The sequence below is a fragment of the Myotis nattereri genome (assembly GCF_964212035.1).
Source record: "Myotis nattereri genome assembly, chromosome: 2".
Lineage (NCBI taxonomy): Eukaryota > Metazoa > Chordata > Mammalia > Chiroptera > Vespertilionidae > Myotis > Myotis nattereri.
The window spans coordinates 214,529,077-214,550,554 of NC_138076.1; the positions used below are offsets into that span (position 1 = coordinate 214,529,077).

The window sequence follows — 21,478 nt, forward strand, 5'->3', positions numbered from 1 at the left end:
GCATCAGGCAGGCAGGTGAGCGGTTAGGAGCCAGTGGTACCGGATTGGAGAGGGTACAGGCTGGGCTGAGGGACCCTCTTCCCCCAGTGCATGAATTCATGCACTGGGCCTCTAGTAAATAAATAAATAAAGGGGCTTATTCTAGAAAGTTCTAGAAGATGCCCCCACCAAGGGGAGGGCGTCTGCCTGCAGCCGGATTGGGGCCCTGGAGTTCCCGGCGGCGGGTCCTGCCCGGCGACACTCTCTGGAGGGCGGCCATGAGAGTGGATGCCGGCCTCTTGCCTGGGCCTCTGCCCCGGGGACACTCACTTCTTGGAGCCGCTCTGCGTGCCCTGGGCTGCGCAGGTGTAGTTCCCGACGACACCGCCAAAGCGCACGGCCACGGCCGTGTCACAGTCGTCCACGGTCACCACGGCCACCTTCTCTCCGGATGGCCCGTGGGGCAGGCCCAGGCGGCCGATGTTGGGCTGTCGGAAGAGAGCATAGGGGGCGTCAGGGGGGCCCCATCAGTGTCCTTGGTGGACGTGCCCCCGCCCACAGAAGGGTGGGCACATGGGTGCATGTGGACAGGGGGCCAAGGAGCCCCCAGCCTTGTTTTAAGTTAGTGTGCCCCCAAATGTACGTCCTCCCCAGGACCTCGGAGTGTGGCCTCATTTCGAATTCTGGGTCTTACAGATGTGGTTAAGATGAGGCCACACTGCCCGCCCAGCGGGGCTCAGTGGTTGAGCGTCGACCTATAACCAGAAGGTCATGGTTCAATTCCTGGTCAGGGCACAGGTCCAGGCTGTGGGTTCGATCCCCAGTGTGGGCTGTACAGGAGGCAGCCGATCCATGATTCTCTCTCTCTCTCTCTCTCTCTCTCTCTCACTCTCTCTCTCTCTCTCTTCCTGTCTGAATCAATAACACACATATTTTAAAAAAAGATGAGGTCACACTGCAGTATGGGGGACCAGAGTCCTTTTAAGAAGACAACCACAGAGCAGACACATGGGAGAAGGTCATGTGACAACGAGCTGAGACAAGTGATGCCGGGACCCCCAGGAGATGCGGGACCAATGGGGGATGCGGGACCCGGGGGAGATGCGGGACCCGTGGGAGATGCGGGGACCCCTGGGGGATGCGGGACGCCTGGGGGATGCAGGACCCAGGGGAGATGCGGGACCCGGGGGGAGATGCGGGGACCACTGGGGGATGTGGGACCCCTGGGGGATGCGGAACCCGTGGGAGATGCGGGGACCTCTGGGGGATGCGGGACGCCTGGGGGATGCGGGACCCAGGGGAGATGCAGGACCCGGGGGGAGATGCGGGGACCACTGGGGGATGCGGGACCTCTGGGGGATGCGGGACCCCCGGAGCTGGAAGAGGCCGGAGGGAGCCTCCTAGAGGCCGCGGAGGGAGCTGGCCCTGCCGACAACCAGATCCTGACTCAGACGCCTGGACTGTGAGACAGTGACTGTGTGTTTCAGCCCCGTTGGTGGTATTCGTACAGCAGCCACCCTGAGCCCTGGGCTCCCTCCTTCTGCACGTCCGCTCTGCCTGAGTCCCAGTGGCTGCCCCGGCCATGCACCTGATCAGGCCCCCTCTCCGTGCTCCTGGAGTCGCGGCACCAGGACGCCACTGCCCGGCCCACGGACGCCCCACGCTTCCCCGGGGGCACGGTGCCGTGGTCACGCCCGGGCCAGGCCTCTCTTCCCCCTGGAGTGACCTCCCGTCCCCTTTGCTGACCTGAGGCTGACCCCTTTGTGCCCGAGATCGAGCCCCAGCTTCCCCCTGAACTTCCCCCCCGTGCCAGGCCGTCCAGAGCACCCCCGCACCCCCCGCCCCGGCTCGCTGTAAGAATTCCTCTGGAATCAGCAACTGAGCTGACACCTGCTCAGTCCTGCAGCAGCAGCTCCCTCCTGGAGGCGCCCTGTGTTCCGCCCTGTCCCTGGGCAGCCCTCCCCGTCCCGGCCGCCCCTCACAGACACCAAGCGCACCAGCCATGCCACAGACGGCCTTGGAGTCCCCGAAACGCAGCCGCAGGCAGAGGCAGGCCGGGCCGGCTGGGCAAGTTCACCTCCCTCAGATCCGAACCTCCTGTGGGCGGCCTGAAGCCTCACCCGGTGGCACATGTGAAGCGCCACAGGCCTCGCGACACGCAACGGCCCCTTCCCCGCCACAGAGGGGACCTTTCCTCCCGTCCCCGCAGAGGCCGGCACGAGGTCCTCCCCATCACCCAAACCACAGGCTCCGCACCTCCGCTCGGCAGCTCTGCACTCGGGCTGAGCGGACAGCACGATGCAACTTCATGCTGTTTTATGTTAACACTAGAGGCCCAGTGCACGAAATTCATGCATGAGAAGGGAAGGAGGGTGTCCCTCAGCCTGGCCTGTGCCCTCTCGCAGTCCGGGACCCCTCGGGGGATGTCCGCCTAAGCCAGCAGTCAGACATCCCTCTTGCAGTCCAGGACCCCTCGGGGGATGTCCGCCTAAGCCGGCAGTCAGACATCCCGCTTGCAGTCCAGGACCCCTCGGGGGATGTCCGCCTAAGCCAGCAGTCAGACATCCCTCTCGCAGTCCGGGACCCCTCGGGGGATGTGCGCCTAAGCCGGCAGCCAGGCATCCCTCTCGCAGTCCAGGGCTCTCACAGTCCGGGACCCCTCGCTCCTTACCGCCCGCCTGCAGAGGAGGTGGGAGAGGCTCCTGCCACCACCGCTGCACTTGCCAGCCATGAGCCCGGCTTCTGGCTGAGTGGTGCTCCCCCTGTGGGATTGCACTGACCACTGGGGGGCAGCTCTTGTGTTGAACATCTGCCCCCTGGTGGTCAGTGCGCGTCATAGCGACCGGTCGTTCTGCCGGTCATTCGCTGTTTGGTCAGTTTGCATATTAGGGTTTTATTATATAGGATTGGAAATAGGTGGTTGGAAAAACAGGGAATGTAAATAAATCGCCCTCAACACCCTTGAGGAGGGACGGAATTACAGTTCATTCCAACAGAAAGGAGTGACTACTGGTCTGAGGCCACTGGGCTGGGGGAGGACCTGGAGCTGCTGGTCACAGGCGCTCAGCCAGGCGGCCTCCCTCCCTGGAGCAGTCCTGGAGGACCCCCTGGAGGTGGTGCTCCACTGCGCCTCCCACCCCACTGGGGGACAGGGCCCATCGCTGTACCTGAGGCTCTCTACCAGACACAGATTTAATACTCGAACCCCTGTCCTTCCTGTGTTACAGGGACTTGGCGGGGCACGCTGGCAGGGGTGTCCCGGGCACCTTCTTTGGTAAATCCACGGGAAGCGTTTACACACCCTCTGGCCGCCCAGCCCCCAGATAGCTTTTTCCGTTTTCCTTCGCCGGCTGGGAGACCCCACGGCCTGCGGAGCTGTGTCCTTACAGAGTTCACCCTGGGCTCAGCGGCGGTTAGATGAGCAGAAAAGGAACGTGCCCGCTCCGGGGGCAGGCGCTGGGGGCGCGCGGACAGTGCCTATTACGGCGCCTGATTGTTAGGTGCGATCGCGGGAAAGAGCCGTCCCAGCCGCGCGGGCCCGTCCTGTCCCTGCAACTTGTAATTTAGATTTCTGGGCTGGGTGTGAGGCTCCCCAGGGAGGGACGTAAACAGCAGTTATCCCGGGAGGTTTTGACACGAAGCTGCTGTTTACGAAACTGCACGGGCTGCAAACTGCTCTCGATCCGTGGCGCAGAGCGACAGACTCCGGGAAAGACGGAGGCCAAAGAAAACCACAAACCACCTGTATCTGGAGCAGCTCTTGCGGACCCGCGGCGGCCCACCGTCCGGACGCACTTCGGAATCCCGCATCGCTGGTCAAACCCGCACGCACGACTTTCAGGAATCCCACGCCTCTGACCACGGGGCGGGGGGGGGGCCAGCACCGCTTCCCAGCTCCTCCTCCCAGACGCATCGCCGTTCGGGCTAAGGCGCCAGCCTGTGGGCCACAGAACCAGCCTCTCAGATTAAGCGAGAGGACCAGCGGGAAGGCCGCATGGTGACATCCGTCTGAGCGCCTGTTCCCTGCTCCCGGCTCCACAGGCACCGCCTGCCGCACCCTCCCCTGCTGGTCCGGAGCCAGCAGCTCGGGGGGGCACACACCTGCCACCGAGAGGACACGAAGGGGGCGGAGGACCGGGGTGGGTCACAGGAAGACGACGCTGCAGTCAAGTCAGGATACACGGGCGGGTCCCTCACAGCGTTAAGTATACAGTTAGCATGCAACCCAGCAAGTCCAGTCCCGGTACAGACCCGAGAAGATGGACAACAGGGACGCAAACAAAAACCTGTGCACAGCCCTGCCAGTGCGGCTCAGTGGATGGAGCATCCGCCTGCGGACTGAAGGGTTCTGGGTTCGATCCCAGGTCAGGGCACATGCCTGGGTTCCAGGCTTGATCCCCAGTGGGGGGCACTCAGGAGGCAGCTGATTCATGATTCTCTCATATCATTGATGTTTCTATCTCTCTCTCCCGCTCCCTTCCTCTCTGAAATCAATAAAAATATATATTTAAAAAACAAACAAACAAAAACAAACCTGTGCACAGATGTTCCCAGTAGCTAAATGTTAAAACAGCCCACATGTCCACCAACAGATGAGCGAGTGGACACACAGGCTGTGGTATGTCTATTCGGTGGAATATTACTCAGCCAGGAAAAAGGAACGGGGTGCGATACATGCTACACTGTGCGTGACCCTCCAAACCATTATGCCCAGGGAAAGCCTGTCACAAACGGTCACGTGTTGTACACGTAATTCCCTTTACGGGAAACGTCCACCCGGCACGTCCACAGACAGAACGCAGCCCAGTGGCTTCCAGGGCTGGGGACCTGGGCGTGGTCGCTGATGGGAAGGGAGTTTCAGGTCAGGGAGACGATGGCTCCATGTTGTCACTGCACCAAGTGCCGCTCAATAGCTCACCTTCAACGCCTGATTGCATGTCACACGAATGTCATGGTGAGAAAGCTGTGGGGCTGGGCATCTACCATCCCACCCCGGTCCCTCTGGGCCACTCCGGGAGCCCCCCTGGCAGCTCTCTACCTGGGTCACCTCTGGGGACTCCGCCTCCATTTCCATCTGTAAAACGAGGAGGAGATGCGGCACGGAGCCCTCCTGCCACGGGTGACACAGTAACACGCAGCCATGGGAGAGAGTCCTCCATCAGGCGCGGGGGTGGGGGTGGGGGGGGGCTCCCCGGCACTGCCTGAGCGAGTGACCGGCACGGGGAGGAGAACCGCAGACGCCGGCAGGTGTGTGTGGCCTGGGCTCAGGTCGCCGGACTGTGTCACGGAAGGACAGCCCACCCCGTGCTGCTGGGCCTGCACGGAGCGGGGAGGGTGACCATCTCGTGGGAAGAAATCGGACAGGGCGACAGCGCCTGCCGGCGGCCGTGTGTCCACCTCCCGGGTCTGAGAAGGAGAGCGTGGCTGGCGCGGCCTGGGGAGCGCTGAGGACGCGATGTGGCGCCAGTGAAGAGAAAGCGCGTGGCTTTGCTGGCGTGGGGGGGGGGGGGATGGGGGGGTGCGGGTGGGGAGGGGATAAAGAGGAGGACAAATATGCTGCTCCTTGTATTTCTAAGACGAATCTGTAGTCTGCCACCCACTTGCACGACAGAAAAAGACTGTGCGGCAGTATTTTCACCATTCTCGCATCGAAGGGTGCCAGGCACAGGACGGGCGCTGCGGCGGCCCTGCCCCTTCCCTCCTGGGGCGTGGCGGGTCTCCATGGGGCAGCGGCCCTGCCCCTTCCCTCCTGGGGCGTGGCGGGTCTCCATGGGGCGGCCGGCCACGCCGGAGGACCCTCCCCCCACCCCGCCTCTGCAGGAGTCAGGCTGGGACACCTGGGGTGGAGCAGGCACAGATTCGCAAACTGCAGGGGAAATGCAGCCAGATGGTGGTGGGCTGCAGCCCCCACATGCCCAGCAGGTGGCAGTGGGTGGGGCCAGCGAGGCAGACCCACCAGGCCCACCCGCCACCAGCTCAGCGAATGCCTGCAGGGCTGCCAGGACTTCAGGGGCAACCCGCTTGCAAACCTGTGTGGTTCCACATCTCGCATCTCGGCCAGCCGATCAGCCAGTCACTGCCCGGGGGGAGGGTGTGCTCCTCTCCCCGCTCTGCAGGCCGCCCCTGAGGGGCCGCATTCACACCCTCTAGGGCGGCGGGACTTCTGTGCACAAAGCCTCGTCCTGAGCGCGCTCACATTCCCCAGCCTTTTGCCGTTACCGCCGGGCCCTCCTGGGGACGCGGGGGGCTCGGTTTCAAACGCTGGGGGCAGCGGGGAGGCCTGGGCGCTGAAACCAGACACCGGGAGGCCAAGTCCGGGGACACAACTGGATCCGTGCTCCGTGTCAGAAACGGTGAAAGGACTTCATATCAAATAATCCACAGATGGCTGGGCTGCAGGCATGTCACACAGGCACAGGGCAGCCAGCGCAGGTCCCAGGGTGCACCGTGTGGGCGCCTCTCACGGCGCGATCGGCCCGGCGCCTGGGCGTGCCCAACCAGCCCACGGGCGACAGCCGCCCCGAGACACGTGGGCAAGAGCCTGCTGGTCCCGGCACAGAGCTGACGGCACCCTCAGAGGCAAGCCGGCGTTTCTCTGAGGCTCATCGGTGGACACGAACACACACACACACACACACACACACACACACACACACACACGCTTCCAGAATCCAAACCAAATTCCCTAAGAAGCTTCCGACAGGCCTTTGCAGGAACTCAAACGGCTCCAGGAGGCCCAGGGCGGCCTGGGAGGGGCTCCCACACCTGTAGGCAGGTGACAGGGCCTGATCTGGGGAGACCACTCCCTGCGCCCCAACTTCCCCACCTGCACCACGCAGGTGTGACTCCTCAGGCAGGCCGAGCCCCGCCAGGACCGGACGAGCCCCCCAGCCCCCGGCACCGCAGGGAAGGGGAGCAGGAATGCAGGAAGACAGGTTGCGGGACAGGCAGACTTACCCGGACACTCCCACCCTTGCCAACGCCTCACCCCTTCTTGTCAAGGATGTTTCTCATCTCTGCTTGTCCACCCCCCGCCCTCCTAGTGCCTTTTGCAGGGACCTCAGCTGCCCGCTCACACTGCATGCCAGGGCCCCGGGCAGCTCGGCCACGCGAGGGGACCCCACGCATGTCCATTTCACCTGCTCCCCACCCCTGCCATGCGTAAGACCTCGCTGACTGGCCGGCTCCCCAAGGCCGGGAAACGCCCGATGGCTGCAGACTGGATTTGGTGGCTCCACAAGGACAATGGGCGTCCCCAGGCCCCGCTGTCTCTCACCAGGGGCTGTCACCAGCGGCCAGGCCGGAGGCTCTGCAGCGAGGCCTGCCTTCCCCCCCACCCCCCCACCCCCGCCTCCCCCGCCTCCCCCGCGCCTGCAGTCGGGCCGGGGCCTTTTCTGCAGCATTAGAAAATCTTGCCTTTGCACAGCCAGTGTGGCTCAGTGGCTGAGTGTCCCCACGGGGGCTCAGCTGGGACGGGGGGTTGGGGGGGTTGTGGGCTCGGTCCCCAGGAGGCAGCTGATCAATGTCTCTATCTCATCGATGTTTCTCTCTCTCTCCCTCTCCCTTCCTCTTTGAAATCAATAAAAACGTATTTTTAAAAAGTTTTGCCTTCTTTAGTCAATCAATTTGTGGGCAAAAGCTCAGAGTTCCCCAAAATTAAGTTGGAAAAGTATTTACTTAAGTTTAACGTTAAGGACCAAAAGCCCCAGGCCTTTCCTGACATTTTCCTTTAAGACACTGGACCCCCATCCTGGGGAGGACCTGGCAACCTGGTCTCCTCAGAGGGGTCGCTGCTGCTCGGCATGAACTGGGGGGAGGGGGGGCTCAGGCACCCACAGGAGCTCATTCCCTCCACAGTGGGACCCACAGATCTGACTGCTGCCATCCCCGCCAGGAGGGGCTCCTGGGCCCCCGAGATGGCCTCACTGAGCCCACACCGTCCCCGGGGAGAAAGGAAAGACGGCTTTGTGCAGTGACAATGTCCCTCCAGGCCACGAGGATTTCAGGTCACAGGGCATCTGTTCCCACACTCACCCACGTGCACACATGCACACACACTCACCAGCTCACACTCACACATGCACACACACTCACCAGCCCTCACTCACGTGCACACATGCACACACACCAGCCTCACGCGCACACACACCAGCTCACACTCACACGCACACACACCAGCTCACACTCACGCGCACACACGCACACACACCAGCTCACACACACACGCACACATGCACACACACCAGCTCACACTCACGCGCACACACGCACACACACCAGCCCTCACGCGCACACACGCACACACACCAGCCCTCACTCACGCGCACACATGCACACACACCAGCTCACACTCACGCGCTCACATGCACACACACCAGCTCACACTCACACGCACACATGCACACACACCAGCTCACACTCACGCGCACACACGCACACACACCAGCCCTCACTCACGCGCACACATGCACACACACCAGCTCTCACTCATGCACTCACATGCACACACACCAGCCTCACTCACGCGCACACATGCACACTCACCAGCCCTCACTCACGTGCACACATGCACACACACCAGCTCACACTCACGTGCACACACGCACACACACCAGCTCACACTCACACGCACACATGCACACACACCAGCTCACACTCACACGCACACATGCACACACACCAGCCCTCACACGCACACATGCACACACACCAGCTCACACTCACGCGCTCACATGCACACACACCAGCTCACACTCACACGCACACATGCACACACACCAGCTCACACTCACACGCACACACGCACACACACCAGCCCTCACTCACGCGCACACATGCACACACACCAGCTCTCACTCACGCGCACACACGCACACACACCAGCCTCACTCACGTGCACACATGCACACACACCAGCCCTCACTCACGTGCACACATGCACACACACCAGCTCACACTCACGCGCACACACGCACACACACCAGCTCACACTCACACGCACACATGCACACACACCAGCTCACACTCACGCGCACACACGCACACACACCAGCCCTCACTCACGCGCACACATGCACACACACCAGCTCTCACTCATGCGCTCACATGCACACACACCAGCCTCACTCACGTGCACACATGCACACACACCAGCTCTCACTCACGTGCACACATGCACACACACCAGCTCTCACTCATGCGCTCACATGCACACACACCAGCTCACACTCACACGCACACATGCACACACACCAGCTCACACTCACACGCACACATGCACACACACCAGCTCACACTCACGCGCACACACGCACACACACCAGCTCACACTCACACACACACATGCACACACACCAGCTCACACTCACGCGCACACACGCACACACACCAGCTCACACTCACACGCACACACGCACACACACCAGCTCACACTCACACACACACATGCACACACACCAGCTCACACTCACGCGCACACACGCACACACACCAGCTCACACTCACACACACACATGCACACACACCAGCTCACACTCACGCGCACACACGCACACACACCAGCTCACACTCACGCGCACACACGCACACACACCAGCTCACACTCACACGCACACATGCACACACACCAGCTCACACTCACGCGCACACACGCACACACACCAGCTCACACTCACACACACACATGCACACACACCAGCTCACACTCACGCGCACACACGCACACACACCAGCTCACACTCACGCGCACACACGCACACACACCAGCTCACACTCACGCGCACACACGCACACACACCAGCCCTCACCCGTGCACACACACTGCTGCAAAGCCCAGCCTGCTCCTGCTGGGACCCTCACAAGCCCCTCTCTGTGCCCAGAGTGTGCACAGCAGCAGAGACCCCGGGACCCCCCAGACTCCAGGCCTGCCCTGGCCGCGACCTCCTCTGACCAGCCTCCCCTCCCCCCGCTCCCCGCCTGCAGGCCATGAGGGTGCCGGGCTGGGAGGGGAGTGGGAAGGGGGCATGCTGAGCCGGCTGGCAGAACGCACAGGAGACGAAGGGAAGGGGGACGTGGGGGCTGCAGCTCATTTCCAGGCCTCGGGGGGAGGTGAGGGGGAGCTGGGACGGGTGGGGGTGCGAGACGGCGGGGGAGGAGGGGACGTCAGGGCGGCCTGGCCTGCAGGACTTTCCATGACGGGCTGGACACGGGCTGGGCGGGCTGCGCTGCGGCTGGGAGCTGTTTCCACAGCAGGTGGCTCCCCGCCCGCCAGGCGCTTCGGAGAGGAAGCAGGCGACCTGCCCCGGCTCCCGGGCCGGCTGGGCCCCCTCTCCCGGGGCTGGCCTGGACCCCACGGAGGCTGTTTCCGGGGAGGAGGCGCCCCCCTCTGGCCCCCAGGGCAAGGGATCCAGCTGTTACGGCGGCGTTGATACTTGACATTCATCACCTGGCCAGGGATCACGTGGCCAAGGCCACTCCCCCTGAAATGGCCGCCTAAGCAGGACACGCGGCCAGAGAGCGACAGAAGGGCCGACTGTCCCCACGGGGGCCGGCTGGGCCGGGGCTCACGGGAAGGACACCCCCACACGCTCCTCTGACACGCAGGGCCTGTGGGAGGAGCCAAGCCAGGGAGGCCGGTGCCGACGGGGACCAGGTGCCCGCCTGGCCCGCGATAAGGGCTTCATGTGCTTCGCAAAGGCTCACGACACTTCCAGAAACCTCAGCCTCCCTTCCGTGGACGTCCCTTAAGTCAGATGCTTTTCCAACAGAAAGTTTGAAAGAAGAAATCAGCCCTGGCCGGCAGCTCAGTGGCTAGAGCACCTGCCCTCAACCCGAAGTGTCTCGGGTTCGATTCTGGCCAAGGGCACATGCCTGGGCTCCGGGTTCCCCGCCCCGTGGGGGCTCATGGAGGAGGCAACCAATGGATGTGTCGCTCACATCAATATTTCTCTCTCTCTTCTCTTCCCTTCACCCTCCCTTCCACTCTCTCTAAAACCAATGGGAGAAATATGCTCCACTGAGGATGCTAATAAAAATAATAAATAAGCCGAAACCAGTTTGGCTCAGTGGATAGAGCGTCGGCCTGCGGACTGAAAGGTCCCAGGTTCGATTCCGGTCAAGGGCATGTACCTGGGTTGCGGGCACATCCCCAGTAGGAGATGTGCAGGAGGCAGCTGATCGATGTTTCTCTCTCATCGATGTTTCTAACTCTATCTCTCTCCCTTCCTCTCTGTAAAAAATCAATAAAATATATTTAAAAATAATAATAATAATAAATAAAAGGAGAAATTGAAACTGGTTCCTAATCCCACCCCCAGCGGCCTCCTGTGGGCCCTCACAGGGGGCTGTGTGGACCTGCACAGACAGGGATAAGGACACAGAAGCCGCCTCCCTTCTCCTCGACCCGATTCCCAGAGGCCTCTGCCCGGGGGAGACCCGTTACAAGAACAGCCTCAATAGCGCCCCCGTCTCAGAACCATGAGGAAGAGTAAACGCCTGATGTTCTCCCACAACACGCTGGGGGGCGGTCTGTGACCCAGCAAAGCTATCGGACGCGTGCTGCTCATGGACTTGCTTTTCTAGGGGGAGGGCGCCCTTCAGGAAAAAACCGCAGGCGTGTGCCAGCACATACGTGCATCACCGTCACCGGCCGAAGCTTCTTACTGTGAGGTCATCTTAGATGCATATTCGAGTAAACGCACCACGGAGACCTGACACCTTTCCCCCGGGTCCCCCGGTGCGAGCCACCCTGCAGGAGGGGGCACGACACGGCCCAGGTGCGGCCGCTGATGATCAGGGTGAGGGACCCCGCCGCCGCCCACGCAGCCACGCCTGCTTCCCTCCCGGTAGCGGCGAAGAGCTGCTGTGGGCATTCGGGTACAGGTTTCCGCGGGGCAGGGGCTGTGTCTGTATTCACGGGGGGCGTGGGCCGTGGTTTTCCCGTTGGTACTGTCTTCATCTGCTCTGGGTATCAGAGCACAACTCACCTCACAACGTGAGCGGGAGGAGCTCCCTGCTCTTCTCCTTTCTGGAACAGACCGTGTACAACTGACGTAACTCTTGACACTGATGCCCCAGCGAGACCACCTGGGCCTGGAGAGTTCGTTTGCGGGAGTTTTTAAATTACAAATTCCGTTTCCTGAAGAGTAACTTGGTCATTCAAATTACTTTTCACGCTGGGTGAGCTGTGGTAGTTCGTGTTTTTTGAGGAATTGGGGATTTATTCTTGATATTAATAATCCATGTCTTCTCTCTTTCCTTGTCAGTCTTGCTAGAATAACTATCAATGTTTTCTATCTTTCCAAAGCTCCTTGTTTCGTTGGTTTTTCTCTATTGTTTTTCTGTTTTCAGCGTCACTGGTTTCTGCTGTCATCTTTATTGTTCCTTTCCCCCTACGTGCTCTGGGCTTATTTTGCTGTTCTTTTTCCAAGTTCTTGAGGTGGGAGCTTAGATTATTGACTTGAGACTTTTCCTCTTTTCTCATGTAAGTATTTTGGTGCTACGAATTTACCTCTCAGCACTGCTTTAACTGCATCCCACATCTTTTGCTATTTTGTATTTCATTTTTTAAAATTCTAAACAAACTTCCTTCTTTTCTGAGTAATTAAATGCTTCAGTCAAATCTCCGTTAGGTCTTCTCTTTGCCACACCATTGGAGTCAGTCGGCAGAGTCAGGACAAACGAGGCAGCAGCTTACAAACCTGGGGCTGCATGACAAGGGTGGTGGGGGTAGCTAGTGGGGGCTGAGGGCAAGTGAGGGTAGTAGCTGAGTGAGGCAGTGACCTGGAGGGGTTAGGAGGTGGTTTAAATCATGATGATTGAGAAAAGAAATAACTGTATTGAGAGAGGGAGAAATATTAACGATGAGAGAGAATCATTGATCGGCTGCCTCATGCATGCCCCTTACTGGGGATTGCGTCCACAACCTGGGCATGTGCCCTGACCAGGAATCGAACCGTGACCTCCTGGTTCAAAGGTTGAACGTTGGTTCCACCACTGAGCAACACCGGCCAGGTGGTAATATGCTCTTTTATCTATCGACAACATCCTCAGACATCTCTCAGCCTGGGCACGCAGAGCAGTCACGGCTGCATGACATTCCACCTCAAGGACGACCCTGTGCTCTGCTACAGAATTCTGAATTGGTTTCTGTAAGTTGGATTCTATGAGAGAGCCATGCACCCACTTTTATTTAAAAACTAGTGGCCTGGTGCGCAAAATTCATGCAAGGTATGGTGGTGTCCCTCAGCCTGGCCTGCACCCTCTCCAATCTGGGACCCCTTGAGGGATGTCTGACTGTCAGTTTAGGCCTGATCCCTCTCTCAATCTGGGACTGCTGGCTCCTAACCACTCACCTGTCTGCCTGCCTGATCGCCCCTAACCACTCTGCCTGCCGGCCTGCTCGCCCCCAACTGCTCCCCCTGCCAGCCTGATCACCCCCAACTGCCCTTCCCTCCTGGCCTAATCACCCCTAACCGCCTCTACCTTGGCCCCGCCACCATGGCTTTGTCCAGAAGGACGTCCGGAAGGTCTCCAGGAAGGTCTCCCAGTCTAATTAGCATATTACCCCTTTACTAGTATAGCTAACAATGACAGACCCTGGCTGGGAGCTCAGTTGGTTTGAGTGCCGTCCCCACACGCCAAGGCTGCAGGTTCCATCCCCAGTCAGGACACATACAAGAAGCAACCAACGATGCATAAATGAGTGAAACAACACATCGATGTCTCTTCCTCCAAAAAAGACAATAGCAAATGCCTCCATTCTTACCGTTTTGGGAAAAAGTACAATCCTGTCTCTCTCTAGTAGCCACTTCCTGCCTTTCTAGACACAGGCCACAGGCCAGGCTCTGGGTGGGGGGCCTCTATGACAAACAGAACAGTGCCACCCAGACGTCCCTGTACCTGGGGGGGGAGGGGAGGGACCGGCGAGGTGGTGCCACAGGACAATCACTTAAAAGAGCCCTGGTTACGGCCACACCCAAGTTCCAGGCATAAGTAATCTCCCCAAATCCCCGACGGAACCCACCGGCGCATTCACACTCGTGCAAGCTGGTGGGGGAGCTCACCCGTCTTTCACAAAAGCCTTGAAAAAACGCGCGGATGATCCCAAATCCTCCCAGAGGCCGCAGGACACGGAGCAAATGGCTCGGTTTCCTCGTGAAGCAGCCTCGGGCGAGAGGAAACGGCTGGGCTCCGGGGAGGGCTGAGCTCCGTGCTGACAGGCGGGACGGAGGGGGCGCTGGCAGGATCAGGAAGCCACCACCTGCCTGTCCTCGCGGGCGGGGCCCCTCCTTCCTCCGGACGTTCCTCTCTGGGGCTCCTGGCGCTCCGGGGCTGCGAGTGCCAGGGCGCAGAGGGGCGGGCGATGGGGAGGACCCGGCGAGGCGACCCAGCCAGGGCTGCTGTCCCTGCTCAGCTGGGACGGGGCTGCTTCAGCCATCGCCGCGGCTTCCGGAACGTGCCGCGCAGGCTCCCTGTAGCCAAAGCCGCAGCCGCCCGGGAGCCGGGCTCCCCACGGCAGGAGAGTGAGCGCGGCCATGTGCCTCCTGCCTCCCTGACACGGAGCAAGGGCCCGAGGGTCCCCCGGCCCATCCCCACTGGCTGCCCCCTGCTGGGCATGCGGGGGGGCCCTCCCTTCCCCCCCATGAAGCACACACCTCGGGGACCGCTGATCCCGGTGCCCAGCTCCTGCCAACAACGGGAGGGGCCGGAGGCTGGGGGGCCCAGAGGCGAGCACAGGCCACACAGAGGTGGGGGGGAGCGTTCTTGTGAGGTGGCGACGGCCGGCCCTGGAGCAGCGAGCACCCCCTTTCTACTCGAGGGCATGCGCAGTGTCGCGACCAAAACCCAGACGTGTTTGGGCCAGAAAACCCAACTGCCTCCACCCAGGGGCCCCCAGAGGCAGACGGGGGTGGGGGCTCCGTTTACGGGTGCTTCCCCGTGAGCAGCAGGTGGGAGCCCCTCACGCGGGCCAAGAATCGTCCCAAACTGCCAGGCGGAGATGCCAGCCCAGACGGGAGTCACGCACGGACGTCTGTCTGCGAGGCCTGCTGTTCCAGCGGCTCAGCCACTGCGCCCCACGCACGTCCCCTCCTCGCTCACACATCCCTCCGCATGCCACCCCGCACGGCCAAGGCCACCCTGCCACCCCAGACAGCAGGACGGGCAGCGGGCCCACGGGGCTGCGGGAGCCAGGCCCCCCCCAGGCACCGGGAACCTCCTCCCTTCCTCAGATTCCACCCCGAGTCACTTCAGACATCACCGCCCCCCAACTTCTCCACCCCCGTGGGAGTAAGGCCCACGGTCCACATGGGGTCAGAACCGGCCCAGCCCCGCCCTGTGCGGTGACGGGGCAGCTCCTGCCCATGGGCTGGGGACAAGGGGCAAACACTGGTCACCGTGGGGGTGCCTGGGAAGTGACCCCAGCAGGACCGTGTGAAGGGCAGCCCCAGAGACAGAGGTCAGGGAGACAGGCTGGGGCGAGGACAGCGAGGACCCCAGGCCCGTGGGGGGCGGAGAGTCACTGGCGTGTCACACGCCCGAAAGCAGTGGCCGCGAAGGAACAAACACCCCCCCCCACCCCCCACCCCCGTCCACGTCCGTTCCCTCCCGCGCCGCCAGCCAGGCTCACCTAGCCCGGGAGCGCCCGGGTAGGGACAGGCCAGCGCAGACCCAGGGGAGGGAGGCGCCTGCGTCCGCCGGCAGGGAGGGCACCAGCGGGCAGAGCCACGGCCACGGAGACCAGCTGCGCATTTCGATGCGAAAACCAACAACGCGTTTCCTTAGCAGCCAGGAACCAGCGAAATGAAACGAAACCAGAAATGCCGCCCCTTCCAGCGTCTCCTCCGAGACCCTCCGACACTCGGTGACACGCGGCGAACGGGGCATCGGTGCCGGGTCTGAACGGAGCACTCTCACCTCGGGAACGGCCCGGCCGAGGACGGCGGTGGATGAAGCCTTTCTAAGCCCTTCCCCGGTGTGGGGTGACCGCTGCTCCCCGCATCCCCCCGCCCGCCCAGAGCTCCCTGGGAGGGATCTGGCCCGGCCCCGGGCTTGGTGCGGTCACACGGACCCTCAACCCAGGCTCGCTTCCGAAGGAAGGTCTCAACCAGCACATTTTTTTACAATTTCAGAGCATCCACGTCTCGGGCGGACGAGCTGCTGGGCCGGCGGGAAGCGGGGTGGGCCGGCCTACCTTGTTGTAATACTGCACCTGCACCGCGTGCCACCGCCCGTCACTCACGCCCCCGGGCACCTGCGGGGCCACCGTGGTAGTGGTCTCACCTGGGGGGAGGGGGGAGAAAACAGGTCAGCGGCCACCGAGGCTGGAAGTCCGCCCGACCGTCCGGATACATGATCTTCCCTAACGACCAGGACCCCGTGTCTCCAGCTTGTAAACGTCTCCCACCCACACGGGCACCCCCTCAGCGAGCCCCAGGTCTGGGAAACGGCGCTGCGTTTCGGGGTTCCCACATTATAAATAACGCCGCAGAGGCCCGGCTGGCGTGGCTCAGTGGCTGAGTGTGACCCATGAACCAGGAGGTCAGGGTTCAATTCCCGGTCGGGGCACAGGCCCAGGTTGCGGGCTGGATCCCCAGTGTGGGGCGTGCAGGAGGCAGCCGATCGATGATTCTCTCTCATCACTGACGTTTCTCTCTCTCCCTCTCCTTTCCTCTCTGAAATCAATACAAATATATTTAAAAAATAATAACGCTGCAGTGAACGTGTCTGTGGGCCTGGACTCGCGCACAGGGCGGATCGCACACGGAGCCGGGGTCGGGGGCACCGGGAGGCCGCGGCGAGGGCGCTCCCCGCGGGGGGCCTACCTGCCGAGAAGGTGAGCTGCACCTGCTCGCCCACCACCTCCAGGGCGATGAAGTCGTGCTTCTCGTTGAAGCGGCCGTTGTAGAGCAGGAGGGCGTTCCTCTCCCGCGTGGCGAACCTGCGGGCCAAGCGGGGGCACGTCACGCGGGGGCACGTCACGCGCCGGCTGAGCCCCGGCAGATGGGGACGGACCGGGGAGGGCACGGCAAGGGCCGCCCACGGGAACCATGGCCCCGGCCACGGCTCTCATCGCGAGCTGACGGCCCACAGAACCTGACAAGAGCCACGCTCTCTCCGGGAGCAGCAGCCGATGCCACGGGGCCTGGCCGCCACGCCTGCGTACCCAGCAGGGGCTGCACCTGCACGGCGTCTACAAGATGGTGCCGCCACTGTGCCCACTGGAGACGTGGGAACAGAACAGGCAATGGCACCGTCCGCCATGGAAGTGGGTCTCCCCTAAGCAACCAGGGCCCAGGGCTCCCCACCCCCGTCTCCACCGCCATCCGATGCGATGTTCCCAACTCATCTTATCTAACTTGTGCTCCCCACCCCATCCGCCCATCACGTCATCAGTGTCCTTCTAGAATGTTCCTTATTTATTTGTTGATAAGAACACAGGGTCCTTCAGGGGAGGGAGTGTGACTCGCTCACTGCAGCACCCGGAGCCCACACAGGGTCTGGGCCCAGAGGGCTGAGCAGCGGGAGCTGGCAAAGGGGGAGAAGGCGCGAGTGATTCGGGAGGACGGACGGGCCTGCCAGACTTGACGCTCCAAGAGAAACAGCCGAAACAGCTGCTAACTTGGACCAGATAACCAACCACTCAGGAGCCTCCTCCCACCAAGGCGCTGAGGGAGCCGCCCCATCAGACCCGCGGGTCCCTGACTGAGGGGTCGGGGGGCTCAGGCCCAGGGAGTCGCCACACCCCCCTTCACCCGGGCACAGAGCCCTGCGGAGCCTCCCGAGCCCACGGGGCTGTTTCCTGAAGGAGCTGCGTCCCCGAGGGAGGCTGTGTGGGGACGGTCCTGCTTCCACCCAGGCCGGTCACCCCGCTGCCCCCCAGGAGCCCCGCCTGGCCCGCCTCCCGGGTCGGAAAAGCCACGGCTCCGGCCAGACTGGGGAGCCACTTAGAATGCAGAGCTGATGACAAAGGAGAGAGAAAACGCCCGCTCAGCGAAGTGGGGCTCTGGGGGCGGGGTGAGCCGGCAGAAAAGGGGGCGATTTGAGACTGGGACCCACTGGACACCAGGCTTGTTGCCCAGAATCTGCGACGAGCTGGCCCCCCAGCTCTCGGGGGTCTCACGGTGTCGGTTTCTCCGCGGACCCCTGGGAGCTGCTCTCTGGAGGCCGCACGCGGAGGGCACTCAGGGCAGCTCAGTCCACGCTGGAGATGGGGCTCACGAAGGGGCCCAGGGCCCAGGGGAGGGTCTCGGGTGCGAGCGAGAGGGAAGGCGAGGAACAGAGAGGAGGCCTGGGCGGGGAGGGGCGGGAGAGAACAAGGCGGGCGGGGCGGGGGCAGCCGGGAGCTCGCTGCTCGGAGGGGGGGCACTTGGCAGACAGGACGGGAAAGAGGAGAAGCAGCACGAGAGTAACCCGGAAACCGCAGCCGCGCTGGCGCCCCGGCCCACCTTTCCCACGGCGCCCACCTTTCCCACGGCGCCCACCTTTCCCACGGCGCCCCTCGGCCCTGCCCCCTGGCCCTGCCCCCGAGCAGCCACCCTCCAAAGCACTGCCGTTCTTCTGTCCAAATACGGAGGTTCTGCTTTTGAGGTTGTTCCCGACAAAACACTGATTTGCCCGGCCGGTGTGGCTCAGTGGTTGAGTGCTGACCTATGAACCAGGTCAGGGTTCGATTCCCGGTCAGGGCACATGCCTGGGTTGTGGGGTGTGAAGGAGGCAGCCGGTCCATGACACTTTCTCATCATTGATGTTTCTATCTCCCTCTCCCTTCCTCTCTGAAATCAATAAAAATATATATTTTTTAAAAACTGATTTTACGCTGAAACCGGTTTGGCTCAGTGGATAGAGCGTCGGCCTGCGGACTGAAAGGTCCCAGGTTCGATTCCGGTCAAGGGCATGTACCTTGGTTGCGGGCACATCTCCAGTAGGGGATGTGCAGGAGGCAGCTGGTCGATGTTTCTAACTCTCTATCTCTCTCCCTTCCTCTCTGTGGAAAATCAATAAAATATATTTTTTAAAAAAAAACAACTGATTTTACGATGGCCCTGGCGTCCGAGCCATCATCACGTGTCCTGGAAATTGTCCATCAATTGCTGTCAAGTGGACAGAACGTGTCACGTGCACGTGCAGTTTCACATTTATTTCCAGTCTCTCTGAACCTGGAGCTAGCGGACTTCCTTGTCTGTTTCCGGCAGGCTCGCCCTGGGCCTGCCCGCCTCCGGCCCTGGGGCTTCTGGCCCGTCCCCTTTTAGGTGGGACAGCGAGCCTGGGTGCCTGGGGTGTTGGGAACAGGACGGTGTTCCCCTGAGGACGGCACGGACAGACGGCCGGACCTCGGCATGGTGACAGGACAGGCAGGCTCTCCCTCCGGCGCCTGCAGCAGAACCCCAGCCAGGGACCCATGTAGTCACTTATGAAGGTTTCAGGACAGGCCTCGGCCTCCCACACGTCAGCACAGACCAATGACCCGGCAACCAGGTCGAAGGTCAGGCCAGGAGGCCTGGCACGACTCCCGCTCTGGACAACGCACGTGAGGATGGGTCTAGAGCGAGGAGGTCGAGCCACAGCAGGAAACCTGCCAACGAGCCGAGCCCGCCTGGCACTCATGTGCCTGCCAGGACCTTTGCAGACGGGCAGGGAGGAGGGTGGCCTGGCCCGCAAGCCAGGACGTCAGAGGCAGGAGCCGGAGGGCTAGTGGGCAGTCACCAGGCCGTCCGCAGGGCTGGAATGCAGCGTGGCCTGGCCGGGGTCAGGGGGGCTTCCTGAAGGAAGCAGCGAGGCGGGGGGGGGGGGGGGGGGAGGGAGGAAACAGCCTGGCGAGGCTGGACAGGTCCGGAGAACACAGGAGGCGAGGCGGCTCAGTCCCGGACGCAGGGTGCCAGGGTCAGGGGTCAGAGGTCAGACCACAGAGGGCCCCGTGCACTTTTAAAGGTTGGGCTTTGCCCGGCCGGTGTGGCTCAGTGGTTGAGCATTGACCTATGAACCAGGAGATCAGGGTTCGATTCCCGGTCAGGGCACAGGCCCAGGCTGCGGGCTCCATCCCCAGTGTGGGGCGTGCAGGAGGCAGCCGATCCATGGTTCTCTCTCATCACTGGTGTTTCTCGCTCTCTCCCTCTCCCTTCCTCTCTGAAATAGTTTTTTAAAGAAGTTTGGGCTGCGCCCGGGCCCGCAGGAGTGTGGACAGGGACCGGCCTCTGAGGCTGAGAGCAGAGCCTGCCACGCCAGGGTCACCAGGGAGAGAGGACGGCGGGAGCCCAGGTGCTGGGTCTCGGAAGGAGCGAAGTGGCCGGATGCGGGAGACACGAGGTCGAGGGACTCGCAGGGCCTGACTGAGCGGGAGGGGCAGGGGCGGGACAAGTGGCAGAGACTGACACGGGTCCCCAGGATCTGCGGAGTGTGGGGCACAGGGGCACGTCCACAGGGAGACACCCACGGGCCAGAGCAGGGCGTTTCGGTGCCCCACCTGCAGACGCGGGCTCACAGGGGGCAGACGGTGCGGCCCACCTGCCTCTCGTCGGCCGCCTCTGAGCTCCGTCTGCGCTGCCGGGAGCCGCCTCCTCCTGGCACGGCTGGCGGGGTCTCTCCTGCCCGAGGTGAGGGCCCCCAGGGACATTCCTGACTCACCCTGCAGCCCAGGCACCCTACACCCACGTGCTGTGCGGACTGACCACCCAAGCCGCGTGACCCTCAGGGGCACGAGCCCTGTCCCGTCCCCCAGGACGCCACCCACAGGTCCCGGAGTCGGCCCACATGCCTGGCTCGGTTGGGTTTCGGGGTGATGTGGCGCACCCCGCCGCTCACCCAGGGGCCCAGGCCTGGCTCGCTGACGATTCGCACCAGCATTCTATGGGGTCCGTTGGACTCCCAGGAGGGGAGCCTGCTCCATCCAGAGGGCAGCAGCCAGGGAGAGCGGGGTCCAGGTGCCCACCCAGAGGCCACAGAACACAGCGTTCCTACCCCAGGACCGTGTCCCCCACGGGGCCCGGCAGACAGTGGCGCAAACAACCAGATGCTCTGCTCTGCTACGTCAAACCTGACGGGAACCTTTAAAGTGGAAAGAGCTTTGCACACGTCCATTCAAATCTAAACCCTCCGGGGGGCACCCTAGGGAGCCCAGCACAGGGGGCCTGCGTCCCGTGTGGCCGTTAGGGAACCAGAAGGGGGCGGGCAGCCCCGTTCCCCGGCGCGTGGGGGCAAAGCAGGGAGCCACGCGGAGTCCACCCGATGCCGAGCTCGCGGGTCCCTGCTCCCTGCACCCTGGGCCACCGGGATGTCAGGGCCCCGAGCGCAGCCGCCAGCAGGACCAGACCCGCCAGGGCCTTCCCGAGGGTGAGCAGCAGCCACACGGCCCGCACCGGCCTCCGGGGGACCGCTAACGCTTGACCCAGGAGCCCCACCTTCTCAGCTTGCGGGGCCCTAACAAGAAGCAGCGGCCTCCGGCCAGCGCTGGGCCCGCGACTATCACAGGCCACAGCTGGTGATGTGTTATCTAGCGGGACGC

At 62.4% G+C, this 21,478-nt stretch overlaps 1 protein-coding gene across 1 annotated transcript in view; it reads right to left on the reverse strand.

The window, feature by feature from the left end:
• The window catches only part of CELSR1 (cadherin EGF LAG seven-pass G-type receptor 1), a gene marked incomplete at both ends in the record, with an annotated part of 96,039 nt that overhangs the window by 29,368 nt on the left and 45,193 nt on the right, over window positions 1–21,478 (reverse strand). Inside the window, 3 exons of the mRNA XM_081083761.1 lie at window positions 310–467; window positions 16,172–16,260; window positions 16,803–16,918. Coding sequence (XP_080939887.1) covers window positions 310–467; window positions 16,172–16,260; window positions 16,803–16,918 — 363 coding nt within the window. The remainder of the gene's footprint in view (window positions 1–309; window positions 468–16,171; window positions 16,261–16,802; window positions 16,919–21,478) is intronic.